This window comes from Halichoeres trimaculatus, unplaced genomic scaffold (assembly GCF_033239565.1).
Source record: "Halichoeres trimaculatus isolate MK-OKI-2021-1 unplaced genomic scaffold, fHalTri1.1 fHalTri1_scaffold_12, whole genome shotgun sequence".
Taxonomy (NCBI): Eukaryota; Metazoa; Chordata; class Actinopteri; order Labriformes; family Labridae; genus Halichoeres; species Halichoeres trimaculatus.
The window spans coordinates 25539212-25560654 of record NW_027437190.1 but is presented as its reverse complement, the minus strand read 5'-3'; the positions used below and the strand labels follow the sequence as shown (position 1 = coordinate 25560654).

At 41.1% G+C, this 21443-nt stretch overlaps 1 protein-coding gene across 1 annotated transcript in view; it reads right to left on the bottom strand.

The window, feature by feature from the left end:
- grik3 (glutamate ionotropic receptor kainate type subunit 3) overlaps positions 1–18913 on the bottom strand; it is a 107809-nt gene extending 88896 nt beyond the window's left edge. The window contains exon 1 of the mRNA XM_074682882.1: positions 18023–18913. Within this exon, the coding sequence (XP_074538983.1) occupies positions 18023–18137 (115 nt within the window). The 5' untranslated portion in view covers positions 18138–18913. The remainder of the gene's footprint in view (positions 1–18022) is intronic.
- Positions 18914–21443: the final 2530 nt, after the last annotated feature.

The following is a 21443-nucleotide window of genomic DNA, read 5'->3' as shown; positions in this document are numbered from 1 at the left end:
AGAAGAGACAAAAATTGTGCATATAGTATTACTATTTTATCAGCTCTGACTCACAATCTAATTTAATAAAAATGTCCTGTTGCAAATGAGGAAAAACACCTGCGGAGATAGCTCATCCTATATTTCCTTTGGTTGAAAAATGTGTCATAGACTGAATTGAAAGTTTTGTGATTCTGTGTCACAAAGCTCCAAGCAACATTGTGAAAGTGATTAGAGAAAGAATGCTTCTAATATGAAGTTATTTAAAATTAGAGTTCAATTTTTAACACCCAGTTGTTCAGAGCAGAAACCTTACTTACGCTTGTTGTGATAAGGCTCTGTGAACACCCCTCCTCTGCCCGAGTTGGTAATAAAACCTAAAAGACATCCTTGCCCTTATTTGTATTTGCAGGAAGTTTCCCATGTGTTTTCCTCAATTCCCTTTGGTCAACAGTTCACGATGTGGGGCGCTTAAGGTAAAAGTTTACCCTCACTTTGCTTGTCTGTTTAAACAGAATGTGCAGAGGTTCAGATTTATCAGCAGTAGTAAACACGCTAGAGCTCAACCTTCACACCTTAACCTTGCTGTTGTCTGAACACTTGACTTGTGTCTGTCTCTGTGTGAGCAGAGTTATTCTGACAATGCCCCAAGGATGCTCCAAAGGGGAGGCTGCATGAGTGAGACTGAGTTCAAAAAGCTAAATTTTACCAAGGCAAAGGTGTTGTTCAATGTTTGCTTTGGCAATTAGCAGCACGCACAGTGTTTGGATTTGTTACGTGAAAATGAAACGGCAACAAGAGTCTGATTAACCGATCCCTTTGATTTATTGCCTTGACCTGTATAATTTGGCTAATACAATGAAATCTGGAAATGATCAAGTTAAGTAGTTGAACACTCAGACACAGAGAGTTGAGGAGGGCTGGCACACTACAACCAACATGTCATTTTTACCCTGGTTACTGCACTCTTTCCGAACTCTTGACAAAGCTTATTTCTTTTCCAAGGCTTCTTTTTTTGACACAGCGAACACCTTGACTCAGTTCTTGAGAGAACAAATTTGTTGTTACGTTAAGCCACTCATCTGTCACAGACCACTACCTCTTGTGTAAGGTAGGTATGTAGGAATATGACAGTGGATTTACTTTTTTATACAAATCTCTTTCAGTGCTATAAAGTCGATCAGCCTGTACAAGGCTGACTCTGAGTCCCTCTTCATACAGAGCTGTTACACTTGAATATATCTTAGAAACTTAAAGAAAGTGTTGTATTTTACTCTTGAGGTCTACTTAACCTGTAGCAAGTGAGATCTTCATTCCATAGAGGATAACAAAGGAAAAAGCCAGTTGGAAAGTAAGCCATCAGAAAACTGCTATGCTTCTATCATGAGATCAAAATATGAAAAGCGCATTAACAAACACAAGTGAGTGTTTTTTTTTTTTTTCTTTCCAAAGCTTGTCAACAAGGCAAAAGTCTCTGGTGAGTTAAAAGTCCAAACATGAATAAGCCTGTGGCAGTAGTCACGATTTCTTTGGTGGAAAATAAGATAAAAGCCATCCAGCCAGCAGTTAAATGCAATTGCACACATCACAAACAAGTTATTTAACAAAACACAGAGCTCGTCTTTTACATCTCAAGTCCCACTCAGTAGATGCTCGGTGGGTCTTGAACACAGGGAATGGGTTCTTGGAACCAAAACAGAGCAGAGATGCACATTTCATGTGCCGCGGTTGAGTGAAAAGCAGCTGTTAAGCTGAGTGTCTGGAGGTCATTCCAACTATCCTGTGAGTGGAGAAGCTTTGTGTTATGTATGAGCATGGCAGGCCTGCTGGGCCTTTCACCAGAGGCAAAAACTTGGACTGCCTAGAGTATCCATGACTGAAACACTAACCTGAGAGTTGCCCTTCAACTTTAGACTTAAAGCACATGAAGATGCTAAATGTATTGTATGACTCATATGTACAGTGGCCGATAGGTGTCAGCCAATCTGCAATCCCAACACAAATGCAAAAACCACAATATGAGTGCAAAAGCCACCACATAACAGAAGTACAGCCTCAGTGGAAGGAATGGAATGAAAGTTCATAGGACAGTAATCCTAACAGACACAGCAAAGTTGTGAAAGTAAGTTAACAATTGTTTTGTTTAATAACTTAAGCTATGATAAAAAATATCTGTAATGCTAATGTTATGACATGACTGATTCATAAAGCTAAATATAAGAAGTTGTATTACCGGGAAATAAAGAAATGTGAGTAGTATGAAGGATATCACAAGGTGACACCCCTACAAAGCTACATTTATCATAGATGAAGTAAAAGAAGAAAACCATTTACTAACTTTCACAATTGTTCTATGTCCGTTAGGATAACTAACTTGTTTTGACTTCCGTTGTGGCTGTATTTGTATTGTGGTGTTTGCATTAGTGTTGTGGTGTCTGCATATGTGTTGTGGCTTTTGCAAACCATCTGACACCCACCAGGTACAGTACATTGGTGAAAGAAAATTCAATTCAGATCTGGAACCAATGTAGCTCTAGTCTTCTGGAGCCCTGTTCTGTTCTAAATACATACTGACAAGTAGCTTCACACTTTCTTAATTCACAACTCTTATGACACTTGGGGATTTATCCACAACTCTACTGATGTCACAAGAAAATTCTTCAACTGCACAGGGAAACATTGGCGCCCCAGTTAAAAAGGTAGAGGTGGAAGAGGAAGAAGATGATGATGATGATATCAACCTATTTGGAAGCTCAATTTAATGTAAATTGAAATTCAGTTTTTACCATTTCCATTTATTTATTAAGTGTATCTCTGAGCTCAAATGAAATGTAAATTGACATATGTATTCAAAGTCATTTTGTGGTACTTTTCAAAGCTTCGGAAAATAGTAGAAATCAATGGCATCTTTGACGATAAAAGCGTCAAACGTCTTGAAAAAAATAATCCAATGAAAATTAGCTATAAAAAAAGTTGCATAAACAATATGTCTTAATGATAAAAACAACAACAACAAAAAAAACAGTAGGCTGATTGGATTGGATTGAGTTGTACATTATGCAACACTACCAAGTTGCTGCATGCTCAATTACTTTCTGACTGCTGTTCACGTGACATCACTATCTGTTTTGACTTCCTGTCGTTCTGAGAGTTCCCCCTGTGAAAAACATTTTTTTAGCATATTATTTGTAACAACACAACCTGGGCATTTAAACAGGTGTCCCCCAAGGCTCTGTACTCGAACCCTGTTATTTTAGCTCCTCTTGCTTTTCTAAAACTACTTTTTATGCTGTAGCAGTAATAGGCATGTTCAGCAAAAATGATGCCTAAAACTTAACATTTTACTCTTGTGTGAGGCCAACAGTCTCTTACTGAGGGTTAAAAAAGAAGTCAATTGTGGATTGTAAGAGGAAGCAGTAGAGAAATTATTGGGCTCTAAGAATGGTCAGAACACCTGGGTAGAGAGCCAGTGGTTTCAGTTAGCAGGATTCCACATTATCAAAATCTGAGATGATCCACATACTGACATCTTGGCAAGAAGGAAAGGCCTTAACTGTGCCAGACAGCTCAAGAATTTAAAGGTTTTTTGTGAGTCTAGCATGGGCATCTTTTATAGTTTTATTTATTCTTTTTTGTTGTTGTTGTTGCAACATCAGGTTTGTGCTTGGAACAAATAAAGCCCTAAAAAAACTTTCGCTGCAGCTGCAGAAAACAATGTTCAAAGACTCACATCCAACTAATACCAGGCAGTGTTTCAAACAGTGAAGACACAAGCCATCTAAATTTTAAGAAATCCCCCAGAGGCTGGACTTGAAAATAATTAATACAGCTTATGATTTGATGAGTTCCACACCTCAGGCAGTTCATCCACATAAGCTATATGAATCAATACGCTGGGCCAAAGCCCTCAGAGTTCTCAGTTCTGACTGCTTTAACTCTCAATCACGTCAACCAACTCAATGATTATAAATGCCAAGATGGCAATTCTTTTCCAATTGCCTTACTAAAAAAGACATTATATTGGATCCATTTGCAGCTGCCATTGCTGGCAGACAGACAGAGAAAGAGGAAGAAAACCTTCGAATAAATGTTGTGCTGCATATCTGCAGCTGGTAATAAAGTTTAGCCTGGACTCAATGAGCATAATCATCACACAACTTTTATTTTATCAGCATGATTTAACCTTAATCTGTGGAGAATGTGGTGAAGGGATTGTATTAAAAAAGTGAGAGGTCACATTTTACAGTGGTTGTGTTGTCTGACATGATGTATGTGAGAGCAGTACATGTAGCAGTTTTCTCCTGGCTGATTTCTTTGAAATGACCAGAGTTTTAAGTGTGTACATACTGAAAAGTTAATCATTACTTGGTGCATCCTGCGACATGAAAATGAGATTGCAGCACACCGGACACCAAAGCAGAAATGGGGACAATTATAAAGCAACATGCAATCAAGGGGGTCCCTGACAGGCTGAGTGGGGTCTGATGAGCCAGCGTGTCACTCCTGAGCTTCAGGGCTCTACAGCTAATCAACCACCAAGGAGGGGCTTGAGGGGCGCGATCACTCAAGCCCCCCATCACCACGCTGGGAGGAAGGCAATCACCGGTCCATTTCCATGCACCGCCATCCCCACACACCAACCCCCCCATCCTCAACTCTCAAATCAAGGTGCACAGACGACCAGGGAAGCACTGGATGGAGGCAAAGGTGACTGGTGGGTGCAATCAAATGAAGTGCGGAAAGAGAGACCGAGGCAAAGAAAAAGGGAAAAGGAACTTTTTCTTTCCAGCAGTGGTTTAGTCATACCTTTTAATGTATTTAGATAGCTATACAGAGATTGGAAACATAGGTGGCACAGGCTGAATGAGGCTTACTTGCCTTCCAACCAGCAGCTCATAAGATCGTCTGATTGGGCAGCAAATTGAAATGTAAGTCTTGTAATACAGTGCATGGAGGAGACAGAAAGGGGTCCAGGTCAAGCAAGGTGCAACAAGGGAACTCTCATTTTCGTCTTTCAGGGGATTAACACAATGTGCATATGTTAGCAGGGTCTCATCTTGTCTGATGAGAAAAGAGGAAGAAGAAGTGAATGAAACCCAAACAAAAGCTTATCTTCTGCGCTCTTAAAAGAACATGACTTCAGAAAAATGGTTATTTCTTGTTTCAAGGGAGGGTAAAAGAAAAGGAGATAAGACAGAGAGTAGAGGGGGGGGGGGGGGGGGGGGGGGTTCTTCTCTTGCCAGCATGATATGTAGAATTTAAACCAAGATGAATTCAAGAACAGACAAATGTCTGTCAGTCTAACAACTTAAAGGTGCTCACACTTAACAGGTGCAGCTCAGCACGTTACTGAAGGTAATGCCTCCCCCTGTCTTTTGTTTGAAGTTGGGTAGTGGTTGAAGAGGCCCCCTACGTCATAGAAGCATGTACAGACCATGAGCGCTCTGTCATCTCTCCCCTTCTTCAGTTCTTACGCACAATATTGTAAAGTCTCTGATCCGTCCAGGCTTGCAATCTGGTCAACATTACAGACGTGAAATTCAGCTCACAAACCCCGCTGGTTTTCTTTTGGTCTCCTAGAGGCCATAAGATTGGAAAAAAGATAATATCCTCCCCTTTTATCATCCCTCCTACTTGTGTGGTTAAATCTCTGATCTTCCTCCACGCTGGGTACAAGGGACATATCCACATTGAACAAAAGGGAACCGAAAACTCTTACAAAGCAATACTTTTATTAAGACGTGACCAAAGCTTTTGTGCTGGATTCTGTTTTCAAGCGACTTTAAGTTTATAAAAAGGTGGAAAACAAACAGTTGGCTGTCACCAACCAGAATGATGATTTCCTTTTAACAAAAGCTATTGAATATTTTGTGGTGATTGTTGTTGTGGTCATTTTGTGGAAAAAAAAAAACAACAACTTTTACCATTTCCTAAAACTAAGATGATAGTGACAAAAATTGTTTCCTTCAATCAATATTTTCAACTTCAAATTTAATGTTTTAGCCAATGCCTAAGGCAAAGAAAAAATGGCACAATTTGAACAAAACATTTGTGGGACCCATACTAAAGGTGTAAAACATGCACATGGACATGGGCACCCCCCAACTATCATGTTTATCTATTTTGTATCATACATTATTCAGCTGTTAAAAGATGAATATTCAGGCACTACTGTAATATTTTAGTAATTGATTGGAGGTTTAAAGAAGCAAAGCTCACAGGCATTTTAGGGCAGCTTTAGGGTCTTAAGAACACACGGGTGCAAGAGTCATTTAGTAGACCAGGATGAAATTACAGACTGTATATAGAGTGGACAGCATGGCTCTGCCATTTACCATTGTACAGTTTTGAAGCCAAAATACCTCGGTCACAGGCGCAGCCATTGTAGCAGTTGTGCAGCCAGAGTCTGTGCAGTAGAGACTATGAGGGATTCTGGGACAATCTGAGTGTAGCCGGGTGAAGAAAATAATAACTATTTGTTTTCTTTCAAGAGTCTAATCGCTTCCTGACTCTACCTCCCGACATATGTTACAGTCCCAGAAAAAAATACACAAAAACGGCAGCTGTCAATCATCGTTTAACGTGACTTAAAACCTTGTTTTTAACCTCTTTTAGCAACTGAAAACAAAACGTTATCGTAAAAAAAGGAGGACTTGAATACAAGGCAGCCAAATAATATCTTCAAATCACCACAACAATCGAATGTGAGAAACATTTCTACGAGGTGTGCTAATTTTTGCAAGTTTGACCACAGCCTATCTGGTATGACTGGAGAGCTGCATTTTTTTACTTATACTGCAGCCAGTCACCAGGGGGAGCAGTTTTCCTAGCGACCTCACTTCGAGCTAAGCAAGATGATGTCCATTTTTACACAGTCTATGGATAAAATGCAGTATGCAGCCACGTTGAATTTCCATGCTTGTGTTTCTGTATTTTCAGGTGAGCCAAAGTAGTGAAACACAGGGTAAATGTAGAGACACAGATGAGGAATGTGTATGAGTGAAACCAGACTTCTGTTCATATGAATAAGTCACTTGCGTCAATTTTTTGCAGGTTGATTAGTTGTCTTTGAAGTGCCACACCTGTCATAGTTACTTGCTAGAAAATGCTAAGCCTAGCTATCTGTAGCTGACTTTAATATTTACTGTGTGACTAAGCTGAATGTTGTGCGTAAGAGTGAATAACCGTGGGGTTAAACATTGCATTTGTGAGAGCACAGAGGAATTTAGTAGACCAGGTTGAAATGCAGTATGCAGCCAAGTTGAATTTCTGTGATTGTGTTTCTGTATTTTCAGAGCTCAAAGTAAAAGTTAATTCTAAAAACCCATGCATGCCTGGAACGTTGTTCATTTGTCCAAGCAAAACATAATCAAAGGGTCTGATGATACCAACCACTAAATGATCCAAAAATTAACTGACTGATTTGCTCTAGTCTTATTCCGAATTGATTGGTTCTGGAAAAAAGTATTTTAAAAATCAAGCCATTTGAAAATGTCTCTCCGTATTATATTCTAGCCTGTGTTCTCGCCACAGCACAATAGAAATGGTCCTAACCACATTGAAAGTAATTACCCCTTTTGGCAGACAGGCAATCCATATGTGAACAGTGCAGAGGGAGGCTGAGCAGGACATTAACCCAGCATTAATTCTGTGATGCCAATTATTTTAAATGTGGTCCACGTTCTTGTGGTTATATATTTCTCCAAGTAGCAATCAGGCTAACAAAAGACCCACATTGTGCATTGAAAAAAGAGCGGAGAGAAAGGTGAGTCATGTGTAAAAGACGGGTTGGTTGTTTAAGTAAGACAAAAGAAAAAGACATGTGAGTCAGACGAGAAATATAACGCATAGAGATGTGAGTCAGTGGCTTCATGAGATCTACAGACATGCTCATTTTGCCACATGGAAATCCTGGGTCCTCTCCCCAGCTAACAGTTTGTGACATTTCTAATTGACCTTTCAAGACATTTAGAGTATTGACATTTCTAAACTGTGCTGCACTCTAAATTTTCTTAATAGATTAGTATGTCTAGACATGTAGTTATGATGAAGGATTTTTCTGAAGACTTTGTCAATCTTTTTTTACTCCGGACATAACACTGTATAAAAGGAATGTTTAAATTTATCACATTCATTACTACCGATGTGAAATATTCTGCACAAATTAATGGATGGATACCATAGATGTGTTTTTAAAGACCCCTGATGATCTCTAATGTTCATGTTTTACGAGATTTCTGACTGAAATGGCAGGCAAGAAGAACACACATTGTTTGCTTTTGCAGTAAAAATAATCAGCCTAATACACTGCAGATGTCTCATTAAATTTGCATACGATTATTGCGGCGTTACTTCAGTTGATCCTTTTCATCAAACCAGATAATACTTGCTGATTGCAGATTATTTTGGCGCAGGCACATTTCACGGTATTATTTTCACTCTTGGTGAAAAGCAATTAGGGAGCGTAGCTTGTAGGTTCCCTGGCGTTATATAGAAATTAGACAGCTTTCATGGATTTAAGTCTTCTTTATTTTTCTGGACGAGTAAAAGCAGATGAGGGGTTGAGGAAAGAGGCGGATTATATGGAGGCAGGGTTTCCGTTTCTCCCTGGATTTGTTGTGTCTGAGGACTTTGCATGTGAGTTTTCATCAGCTTGTACATGACATAGGAAGAAGAAAGATCTCAAGTTTAAAATAATGTCTTAACACTGATAAAAGATAATGTAAACCTTTATTCAGTAAATGACCACATAAATACACATTTACCCCTTCAACCTGTATGTGATTGCATGACTTCGGTTGACTTTTGAGCTCTTTTAAATTACAATGTAGTAAACACTTTGAACCAAAATTAATGAAAAAGTAAAAACAAAACAAAAGCTGGGCCACTGACAGCAAGACAATAATGAAAAAGCTCTTGAGACTGCAGCAGAGAAACCAAAGCACTTGAGAAAAGAAAACATGATTTGGGGAAAAGACAATCTGAAGCCTAATTTTTCATTAACTCTCAGTGATAGAGAATTGATTTAACCCCCCAAAAAAACAAATGCTTCTGTTTCTGCTCCTTCGGTAATAGACTAATCACACGCTTTAATCTCCACCAATCATGTTCCTTTACACCAGCGACGTGAACTGTCGTTACTATGACAGCCATCTCTCAACCCGCAGGCCAGCACCACCTTTTCTGGCTTTACATTAAAGGCCTCTAATTCATACAAGCTTGACTAATAACCTGAGGAAAATGTGCTGCCAGCCTCAAACCGCCTACCATCTCCCCTCTTCTCCCATCCTTCCCCTGTCAATGATAATCTCTGTCTTGCTCCATATATCTGACGCTGGTCTCATGCAGACAAGCTGTCTTCAGATGAGTCACTGGGGAGTGTTTTTTGCGGTTAACCATGCTGCTCTCTGGGGGCGACCTGGACAGTCAACCGGCAGCCGGTAAAAACATCCACTGAGACACGGGAGACCATCCTAGATTGTCTCGCCCGCACACAGCGCAGGCGAATGCTGAGTGGAATCTTCTGGGTATTGGCTGTGTTAACTAAATTGACATTGGCTTTCAACCTCCTGGCGATCCATCAGAGAAGGGGAAGAGCACAGGGGTGGCAGAGGTAACCCCCGAGTTGTATGCACTTCCTGCAGTCATCCTCGCGTTTGTTGCTACCATGATGAAAAGGGAAAAAAGAAGCGACTCCGTTTCCCCACTGATATTTTTGGTGATAGCCATTCATTTGTAGTGGTTTTGGCCCCGAAGAGGTTTGTCTTATCTGTTCCTTCTCTTCCTCTCTGGGGGGAAAATGGAGGGTGAGTGTTCTCTAGCATACTCTCTCACAGTTGATTAGTAACTCCTGCTCTACCCCTACGCTCCAGGGATTCCACGCCAACTCCCCTTACACATCCCCTTGTCATGCACATAGTTACACTTCCTCTGTTTTCTCTCTCTTTCCCTCTCTCTTGCTTTTCCTCCCAAACACACACACACACACACACACACACACACACACACACACACACACGCACGCACGCACATACATATCTCCCCATAGTCAATGACAATCTGAGGGAATCACACACCCTGGGCCTGGCATTTATAACAATGAGAGCTTGATTAAAGGGTAAAGTGAAACCATGTCAGCCTCCATTCATTGTCTCTAGCCCAAGTTAAATAGGATTCAGGCTTGTGCATTGCACCTGATACCGTCACTGTCAACTCTTTACTGCTTGAGAAAGAAAAGGTCTCATATTGTGAAGCGTGTGTGTAAGAGTATGTAACAGAAGTGTCAGAGGTGACCAAGTTTACACGCAGCGTCTGGGAATAGATAAGAAGGACACTAACACAGGAAAGCTAACGTTGCTCCGGTGAATGCAGCGGTGTTTGAAAGGCACTGGAATAAAGCTTAGCTTTATCTAGCTCAGGGCAACACACAAAAGGCGGCAGCGTTGCAACGTGGCGGGTTTTAAAATTGGGATCAAAAGGTTCAAGCTAATTAACAAGCTAAATAAGAGTCCCCTAGCTTCATCCATGTAACCACCCTCGCTCTTCCTCGCTCATTCTGTCTCTTTTTTTTTGCTCTGGTACTTTGCCTGTGGCGTGTGTGTGTGTGTGTGTGTGTGTGTGTGTGTGTGTGTGTGTGTGTGTGTGTGTGTGTGTGTGTGTGTGTGTGTGTGTGTGTGTGGTTGGCAAAGATATACAGTGTGTCTGGAAAAAAAACTGAAGACAAATTGCAGCCCTGTGCTGAAATGTAAAAAATAATCACCAAATTACCTCCAACAAGATCATTTTAGTTAACTGAGTTACATTGCAAGCGTGACCCCAAAATGCCCCGTGATCAAGCTTTTCCTCCTCCGACTGTTCTTGATGTTATTTGACTTTTCCAGCAGAGCCCCGAGGAGGCCTGAGACGGGAGAGTCAAATGGAAAGGACAAGGGCACATAATAAAGACAAATGGCTTGAGCATGAAATTTGATTCATGGCCCTGCTACAGAAACATTCGCAGGGAAATAGCCAGCATTGACATGCCATGAATTTCAGAACTCTTGTCAGATCCAAAAAGCCCACGTCCCACTGTAACGACATGGAGTCCCTGCGGGGCCTTCATGCAGATTGTGGACCAAATCAATCAGGCCCTAGTGTCCGATGGATATTACATAGCTCAGTTACTTCACCCAAAAATCTATTCTGTACGCAGCTCTAATGGGAAAACTCGTATACCTTTTTTTCCTCTTAGTCAAGGTTATAAAATGTGAAGGACAATTTATTCCTGGAGTCTTTTAGTCTCTAAATACCTTGATGGCCTTTCCTCAGCCATTTCATCATAGGATTCCTTTTAGCTCTCAAAATAACAAGACATCCTCTCTCAAGGCCTGTGCTTCACTTGAAGTCATTTAAAGGAACCTCACTTTTTGTTTATTCCTTGGTTTTTAATTTGGCTTTCTAGCTCCTTCCCTTTCATTCTCTTTGCTATTTTAATCATTTTCTCAGCATTGATTTTAAGGCCTTTTTGAGTATTGTATGAGCTCTGCTGAAGAGGTTACACTTCTGGTAGTATTTTTCAGGATAACTAGAAAACTGCATGCCCACTTTTCAAGGACTATCCCTTTGTAACTTTGAGTGGAATTCAGTGCTTTAAGTGGGCCAGTACACTCCAACAGTACCACCACTTCTAAATTTAACCCCTTGGCATACTGGGACTACTTACCAGCTGCTGGTACCTTTTGTAACAATTCCTCGAGGTGGTTCACAAAAGCACCCAAAATAAATTACCCATGGTGCACTGCATGACAGAGTTGATGCATGACGCATGCTTGTTTGTTATTGCTGTAGAGGGTTCTTTGCAACGCACACCGCAGCAACCATAGTTTCTATTGCCTGATGGAAAGTTGGACAGAGGCATGGTGATACAGACATTTATTGTGTGACACACACTGGTTGTGCAGAGGTTGATTGTGTGGTTGTAGTTTTTCCAAAAATTATGTAAAATTCAGGATTTTTACCTCCGCCAAGGTTGTGTTTTTTACTTTGACTTTTACTTGGTCTATTTGTCTGTGAACAACATAACTCAAAACGTCACAAACAGATGTTCAAGAAATGTTCAGGAAATGTTCGAAACGGGATAAGGAAGAAGTGATTACATTTTGGAGGTGATCCAGATTAGCATCTGGATCCAGGATTTTTGTAAAGGATTCTTTATCATTGTGAGATAGGAATGTTTTCACCTTATGCGTATATAACTCTACAAGAGATGGTCGGATTGCTTTGCAAAACAAAACAAGACAAGGTCACTGTAATTCATGACAGATGTAAATGTACTATCCACATCCTGGCAATAATCTGGAATATGAAATATGTACTCGGTCATCATAATTTTCAACACTGTCAGGTAACAAATTATTGCACAAACCTGCAACTAACACCAAATTGTAGCAAACAGTCTGCTAAAAGGGAGTAAAACATTAAAGTAGGACTGAAGTGTTGTGTGAGAATCACAACATGCTCAGTGGAGGTCTGCGCTCTCCGAGTGCTTTTCTAGTTTCTTTTTTCGCTCATCAAATGCACAATTAAAGACCATGAAGATCAAATGGAATTTTAGTTTGGAAAATATACCTCCACATATATAACAGTCGCACTCTTGGATCTGCATATAGTAGAAGACTGAAATATTGACATAGCCTTAGATTTTTGCTCTACTTTCAAATCCAGTGAATTCTTGTATCACAATAAAATAAAGCAAGTTGTTGCCTCAATATTTCAAAGATATCTGATGGTTTTATTATCTGCCTATTTGACCTTTATGCTCACAGTGTTAAAATGTGTAATGTTAAAAATTAAAAAACAACTTTTACTTCTTTGATAGTTAGTAATACACTGTTTGAGTTTACATTTTTATTCTTTCTTCCTTCAACAAAAAATTACTTCAACAGAAAAACGTCAAAAGTGATATCCTCATACACAAAATTCCTCTCACATAAAAACTACAATGAAGCAAATAAGCGGGTATCTTGCATAAAGCTGAACTCCCTACACAGCTATATAGCACTAATGTGAAAGTACGTCCTTTGTTACTTTGGCAGAAATAGTTATCAAATGTTTAGTGCGAGAAGTACCCACCTGGAACCTTCCAGCACAGTGGTTCTGCCATTGTTCTTTAATGAAGAGATGTCATTTGTAGCCATAAGGAACCCGGCCCCTTATTTATTTCAACGTGCAGCAGAAGCATATGCTTGCAGCAGACCTTTCACTGCAGAGCAACCACTTTGTAGTATGATATGAAAACACCATCTGGTGTGTTAGCAGCAGCTAGGCTAAGCTAGCTGGGGCTCGATGGGGCCCTGCTGTGTCACAGGATTATCTTACTGGTTGGTAGATCCGTTCTATTAGCCCCTGGTGGCTTGGATTATTGGATGATCATTATTATGTGCGACTAAACACAGAGCTAAGTACCTGTATTTCCTTGACGCATTTAAGTCTTGTTAGTGTTAGTGATCAGGCATGTTATGAGCACATTTCACATCTATTACACCTTGTCTGAGGGGTAAACACTGTTTATTTAATACATTGAGGCTCAGACAGTGTTATTAATACATTTTGACTGGATTTCCTGACTTTACTAGAAAAAACAGGCTCTGCTCAGGCACAAAAGCAACCCATAATAGGCCTGGAGCTTGGTATTTGTTTGTGAAAGCAGAATGTTTCTTTCTGCACAGGATCACAGGCGAGCTCAGACGACAGCACGTTCAGAGAAGGGGCCCTCTGCTCGACAAAACGAACATCTGCCGTTTCTCATCAGCAAGATTGAAGCTAATGACGAGCCGTGAGTGTGCTGACAGAGAGAATGGAATTGGATTGTGTACAAGAAGCCCAGTGAGACCAGACATATGTTTTAGAAAATATTGCCGATGGAGAATGGCTTTATAAAGTGCGTGTCCGTGAGTGCGTGCAGGAAATGGACCCTTGGTTTGCTTCTGCAGTTTATCTATCTGCCTGTGTTTGCGGAGGTAGGGGGGTGTGTAAGCATGGGTAAAACAAGCGTTGTATTCCTGCCCGTGTTCAATCTCTGCTTTCGCTAACAGATAATGGAATTACACATCAAAGAAGCATCCCTCCTGTATCCAATTCTTCTGTGACCTCTACCAGCCTTTGTTCATATTCACCACGACTACTCCCCAACCCCGAGCCTCCACCACAAGCTTCTCCCTGCTTCCTCTCCCTCAGTCTGGAGGGAGATTAAATTTAGATGAAAATGAAATATTCATTTGCTCTCAGCAACTGATGGCCGTCTTAATTTGATACAACTTTTGATGCAACATCTCCTCATTGTACCTTTCCATCGCCGATAAAGAGGAACTGTTCTTTGACATCCTCCTCTTCACTTTTCTTTTTCCATACCATACCATCCTCTCGAGGGTAATTCTCAATACAGCCAGCCTTTTGGGTTTGACTTTGTTAAAAGTAGAACTGCAAAGTACCATTACAGCTTTTTTTGCAGTCTCTTGAAATATGTCTGAGTCATTTCACATGAAACATTTGCAAGAAAAAAAAAAAAAGAGAGGCGACGAGGAGGATCTCAGGAGCTTGCAAGTGGAGGATGCACTTCTCTCTCTATAGCTGGCTGGAAGAGTTAATCACATGAAAACTTCTCAGTCGCCCTCTCTGCTGCTGCTGCTGCTGCTGCTTCTGCTGCTGCTGGTGTGGGGATAAAGACAAGCCTCTGAAGTGGCTCTGTGTTTGCAGACTTCAACTGAAAGTGGTGACCGACGAACCCGGTTTATCCCACTGAAGCTTACGAGCGGTCACACTGCATGCAGCTTCAAGTGCTGCACATTTGTCAGCTTACATTTGAATGTCTGGAGCTGTTTTACACACAGTAATTATGTTTGCAGTCGTGGCTGCTCAAAGCTTTTTAGAGAGGCAAAATGGTGATGGTGATGTTTGTGGGGGAGAGCAAGTAGCAAGGAAATGAAATCAACAAGAAATCATGGGGGAGATTGATTAACTGGCACTGATTAAGTGCTTTAAGTATTAGGTAGATAAAGTAATTGATTATTCAATAAATCCCTGTCAGGCAGTGAATAACCTCACTGAGAGAGAAAAGAGGCAACAAATGATGAATTAGTTTCATCAGCCCACAGATGTAATAGACGATGTATGATAATCTTTCATTACTGGAGGCTTTATAAGTGGACATATACATGTATGACACAAATACAGGAGATAAAATTGTCTAAATCAGGGAATCCTATCTAATTAAAAGAACGTAATGCATGCAGGGAAACTGAAAAATACAGCAGAACAAAGCAAAAAGAAGCATCTACCACATTCATCTGCTTCAAAATGTGTCTTATTTTCGTGTTGGCAAACACACAAAGTGCCATCTTCAGAGAGAAAAAATCCCATCCACATCCTCCAGCACTTTCCTCTTTATTATACCAACATTGCATTATCAGCCGAGATGGTTTCTAGATGAGTTGAGAGGTTGCAAAAACATGTCGGGAGGAGAGGGGGGAAAAAAGACAAAATGCAGGCGGAGGGAGACTAAAGAGAAGCACAGTGTGCAAGAGGACAAATACAGGAGGAGTACGCTTTTCTTCCCTCCAACAAATAAAAGCTGCAGAATGAGACGGAGCGACCATCTGGCCTCAACTTGGAGCAACGCACTGTAAAATGCACTAAAATCAATGGCAACAACTCTACCTTGGATGCCCACCATTACCCAGATGGTGTACTTGGAGGAAGAGCTGCACAGGCCACCTAACCAAGAGCAGACACAGCACAGACAGAGAGCGAATCTCGCCGCCCACCTCGGTGTTTTTCACTGGGTTTGTTTGTGTTGGGAACCAGTGCTGAGCAGCGACGTCGGCCACAGTGGAAGCACTATGAGAGAGCCCTCTGTTGGTTTTAGCAGGGGGGGCTGTGACACACACACACACACACACACACACACTTGCACACCAAGAACCAAATTACTAAAAAAGAGGGGGAGCAAAATTGGCCACTGCACTCACTCAAAAAATGCGCTCATCCTTGAACGAATCAACAGACTGTGGATATAAACCACATCGAGCACAGATTATACCATTATGTTACCATTATGTTACACACACTCACGGTTAAAATATATATGCGTGATAAAATAGGGAAAATATAAATGCAGTTTCACAGAATTTTGTTGTGCCCTGTGGTATTTTTTCCACCTGATTTTAAGAAATCCAAATACACACATGCACATTCTGTGTTGCGGCTCAGCTCTAAGTAATCGAATAGAGATGTAGCACTTGTGACTTTTATTTCTGATGTCTTTTTTGGAATTTGTAGAAAATTCAGCATCCGTCTCCTGCATGTCCCTCTTACCCGCTTGTCAAAATCCAACCTCAGAAAACAACACAAGAAAACCAAACTGCTCCCGCACCGTGAAGCCATGATAGAGTCTAAAAAAAGCAATGGTGCGACTGTGGCACATTTCAAGGTAAATTTGTCTCAGCACTTTGACATTTTTAAAAACAAAGCCTGTCAGGTCTATTTCAAGTCTTCATTTGAGCAGCTGCCACTGTTCAAAAAAATGAAAAAGGAAAGAAGAGAAAATGTCCTTTGGACCAAACGATTTCAGTTCAGATCAGTAGAAAGAGAGCTTTTAAGATGTATGCAGTTCCTTAAGACGTCACCAAAGTCCATACACAGCAATGTCAGAGGAGTCATGGCTCCTCAGAGAGCGGCTGTCAATCACAGGGACGTCCTGGGCCTGCTGGCCAGCCGCAAACGATGCTTTATTCTTCTTCTTTTGACTTTACGCTGTGGTTTTTTCTCTTCTCTCTGTCTTCAAGAAATTATATTAAACATTATAGGAGCTTGACTTTAACATTCAAGGTTACAGGGCTGAGTAATTATACCTCATCCTGTTCAAATCTAATGACTCTAATTCAAATTAATATAGCTTTTCTACGACCACCCACTGAGCCTGACAGGAATTATGAATTAGAAAATCACAGCACAGGATGTCGGTGATTTGCAGATACGTCAAACAGGAGGGAAAAACTGGCACTGAAGGCCATTTACTTCACTTAGACTACTGAAATATACAATATGCAATTTTCCCAACATCCACCCACTTTCACCTCTCATTATTTATACCTTCAAGACAAAAAGCTCCCTGACATTAAGATGCTCTCCCTCCCTCTCCCTCCCTGAGTGTCTGCCTGTACTCCGGCTCTTGTAGTGGGTATGTTAATGTGGGCCAATGCCATTTTGAGTAATTGTCCTGCATGGCTCTCCGCCAAAATGTCAAAAACGATTTGCCTCGTGACAAAAACCGTATTGATCTTCATTCTGTTCTTGTCTCTCGGCGGCGCAAAATGTTTCATCACATCGCCAGCCTCCGAATGACAATTCTCACATTGTTCCTCCTGTGAGTGATTGGAAAAGTGACAACGCTGCACAAACCCTGCTGCTGGTGATTCTCTTTGTGTCTCTCTGACACGTGTGGAAGATCAGGTTTGGGAATGAGAACACACAAGACTGTTTTAGTGAAGTGTGTGAGTACTTTGTTTTCTTTGGAGTGAAAAGGAAAAGAGCAGATTCAATGAAACTTGTCCTTCCTCTCAGAATAAAACTTTCTGTTGTCTTATTTGAAACTGCTTTTAATTTACAAGATTGTCTTTAAAAGCTCAAACTTGCTTTCAGAATGGCAATGAGCCTCATTTTAGCTGGTGACTCAACAAGCTGGCTGCAGTAAATGGAACGGACAAAGCAGGGTGCATAGAGGTCACACTAACCCACAATATTTCACTGAGTGGAGAGGGCATCCTCAATTCTAAAGGCAATCGTCTTTAATAATGCACTGCTCCCTGGTTGCCCCTTGTTTAAGTAAAAATGAAAATCCACGCACCAGCCGAAAGAGGCGAACGGCAAATGAAAGGGGACTGCTCATTTACGCTCCAAAACTACCCGAGACGAGGACCCGTACTGAATAGGGAGCAACTTTCAAGGTGATAATACAAACGTGCCTGTGTGAGTGTGTGCGGGCTATATGTACATGTGGACAACTTACCTATTCGAATAACATGCGGCATCCCGGTAGAGTACTGAATCCAAAAGAGACACGCAATCAGCGAGGTCCAGTATTCCCAAATCGCGCTCCGGGGAGACAGCCAAGTGTTTCGCATGGTTGTAAAGTCTCGGGATCCACTTTTTAAAATTCCAAAGACGGCTCAGAATTGCTCATCAAAACTGAATTCGACGGAGCATAAATGGATTTTGGTGTCTGCGACAAATGTGCGCTCATCGTACTTGATGCAACATTCTCTCTCTGGTGTTTTTCCCTTTTTTTTTTCTTTTACTCACAAGTCCGACAGCGGCTCGTTGAGGATGAAGCCCCCCAGTCCCCTCACAGGCGGATCAGTGATACACCTGCGAACACAGGCTGCTACAATTAGCCTGCAGGAGTCTCTGTATCCCCTCCTTCTGCCGATGCTATCTACTGTCTACTGGCGAGCACCACGGCAACAGCCAAGCCCGACTCCCGCACCGCCGTGGAGGAGGAGAACTGCGCCTGCGGAACTTTGGGTCGCCTCAAACGATTCGAGACAAGCAGAGAGAAGCGTTACACGATGAGTGCAAAATGCTTGTTGCAGTTTAATCACTCCAGTCAGGGAAAGTGTCCGCGCAACACAGAGGTACTTTGTGAAGAGGCTCCGTGACGCTCCTCTCCAGTTGCGCGCGGTGATGGCGCGAGGCTGGTTATTGAAGAAGGTCCAAATCTGCTCAAAAAGGCTCTTTGTTACACAGTGTTCATTTTCTAAATCTTCCAGTTTGTGCTGGATTGAAAGGTAGTGCAGGAAGCCGCGCATCTGCGTGCGTCTGACGACCCTCCTTCCCTCCACGGTGCCACTAGAGGCACGCGTCGTTACGCATACTTGTCAACTATGTCCAAGAAGTATTTTGTGGAGGTGAGAAGGATCCGAGCGATGACCCGGTTATCTGCTTGTCCAGTTTCTGTAAACACGTGCATTGTGTTCTCCGTGTATGCCTTCACGTTACATCTAATGAGATTTAGGATTTTGTGTTCCCGGGCATGTTAGAGGTGCACAATTCTCTCTTATTTACTGCACTGGCATGGAAATAGCATCTTTTTTCTTGTGCCTCGAGCAAAGAGAGATGGAATCCCCCCGGCTGCCTGCAGGATTGTGAATGGGATGAATTATTTGCATGAGGGAAATAAGTGTCAGCTGGGGACTGGGCCATTGACAAAGCAGGCTTCTTATCGCTCTTATTTGAGACATTCTGTCTGTGTCAATGAGTGTATTAAAGCCCCGTGACTGCTCGCTGACTATCTGCCTGTCCATTTTTCATGCCTTACAGAGAGCCGTCAAATACAAGCTGCAGGTTACACATACAAGCTCATAGAGAGAGGGCTGATCATGTTTGTCTCAGCACTGCAGAGGAGGAGGGAAAGCTGGGATGAAAGTGGCAACCGGATCACCTGTTCATGGTTTACAGATTAAAATAAGTGTGTTGTGCAGTTGGCATGAAGCAGATAACTTTGGGCATGATATAAAAAAAAGAATGCAGCACTGGGAAATGTCAGCTGCAGTCTGTGGAATCAATTTAAAACTCTTCAGAATTTTTTTCAATATTTTTTATATTCTCAGATAGATAGATAGATAGATAGATAGATAGATAGATAGATAGATAGATAGATATGTTTCCTTTGGATAAAAAAGAGTAGCAGTATATATATATATATATATATATATATATATATATATATATATATATATATATATATATATAGGTTTATATTCCTGATAAGCCAGCAAAACTTTTTCTTTCTTTTTTTTATATTAATGATTTTATTTTTTTTTTATTCTGAAAAATGCCATGCTACATCCCCTTTGTGCTTAATAGAACAGTGTTGATGAGATAGTGCTGCGCCTCATTGGTTTTATTTTTCTGTTTGGAATGGGGGAGAGGAATAAACGGTGCATCAGGGGGCATGCACGCAGGAACAAGCCAGACCGACTGCCACTGCATATTCATGTCTCCCCGAGCAGATTTATCGCCTCTTGGCACAATGTAAGGACTATCAACGTGAGTTATGTGGCCCGGCTCTCGCATTATGGAGATTCATTGACTTGCTGCTCTTTCAAATACAAAATGTACACAGCTCCGGCAAACAAGACATTCCGGGTCTGTGGGTGCCCTCTATAGAGAGATGGAGGTCTGTGCTCTCAATCACCTGAGGGTGATGAGTGGAGGGAGTCAGACCCCGGAGCACAGGGAGTCCCTTACTGTGACACACAAAGCAGATGTGTGGAGATCTGCTACTGTAGTTTAATTCCTGTGTCTTAAAGAGATGTTGAAGTGCTCTGGATTTAGTTTGTGACTCTTACAGGTGGCAGCAAATCTTCATGGAGACATCAGCTTTGTCTGTTTCCTTTTTGTCAATTGAAGAAACAAGAACATCTTTTCCTTTTACAAGAAATTAGAGAAATGTAGGAATGCACAATATTAGATTTTGCCAGTATCTGATATGTCAATCATTTCTTACTCATTTTGGGTGATACCAATGTGTACACAGAAACCTTTTTTTCAGTTTAGGGAGCAGGTTCTTTTCTTTACCAGAAGTGACTGTTAACTTCTGTTTGTTATTGAAAGAGACATAAAACAAGACAAAGAACATTTAATTTGACCCTATATCAAGGGTGGCCAACCAGTCAAAGACCAAGAGCCACATAAATTACTGTGGTACTACAAAGAGCCGCATCACACACACACTTCCTTTCACACATAAACAAAAGGACATAAGAGGAAAATCAAAAGATTTCCAAATTTTGAAGTGACATTTATTGCATTTGTAAGCAGGTTTCAATTCGTACCAAGAGCTGTGTCATAGACAAATTTTTGTTTTTACTGCAGAATGGACAGTTTAATCCATCTGTCTGGATAGCTATGACCACATGTGCAATGCAGAGAAAAGAAACTGAAACTTAATTATCAGTCTCATCACCCAAGAATTGATCAATACTGATCATAACATCAATATATCAATAATTTAGATTGATTGGTACACCACTACTCATAACAATAATGAATGGATCAAAGAGCCGCACACCAAAAGGCAAAGAGCTGCATGTGTCTCGTGAGCCGCAGGTTGGCCATCCCTGCCCTATATGATACATGTGTTCTAGACATTCAGTGGAACAGAGGCTTCTACGTATATGTTTTGGGTAAACGAGTGAGGCTGGTTTTCAACAGGTTTTTGCAAGCACTAATGCTTTTTGTTTTACTTTTTGGAAACAATGGGCGAGTTGTTTTACTCTTCTTTGCATTTGAGTTGCCTGAGTCTGTTGACAACATTTAAATCTCACACAGCTGACATAAGCTTCATAAGCTGCCATTGCATCTGTAAAATTTAAAACTGATGACACATTGTATCAGAAAAACATGTTTGCAGAGCTGGGAACATGCCC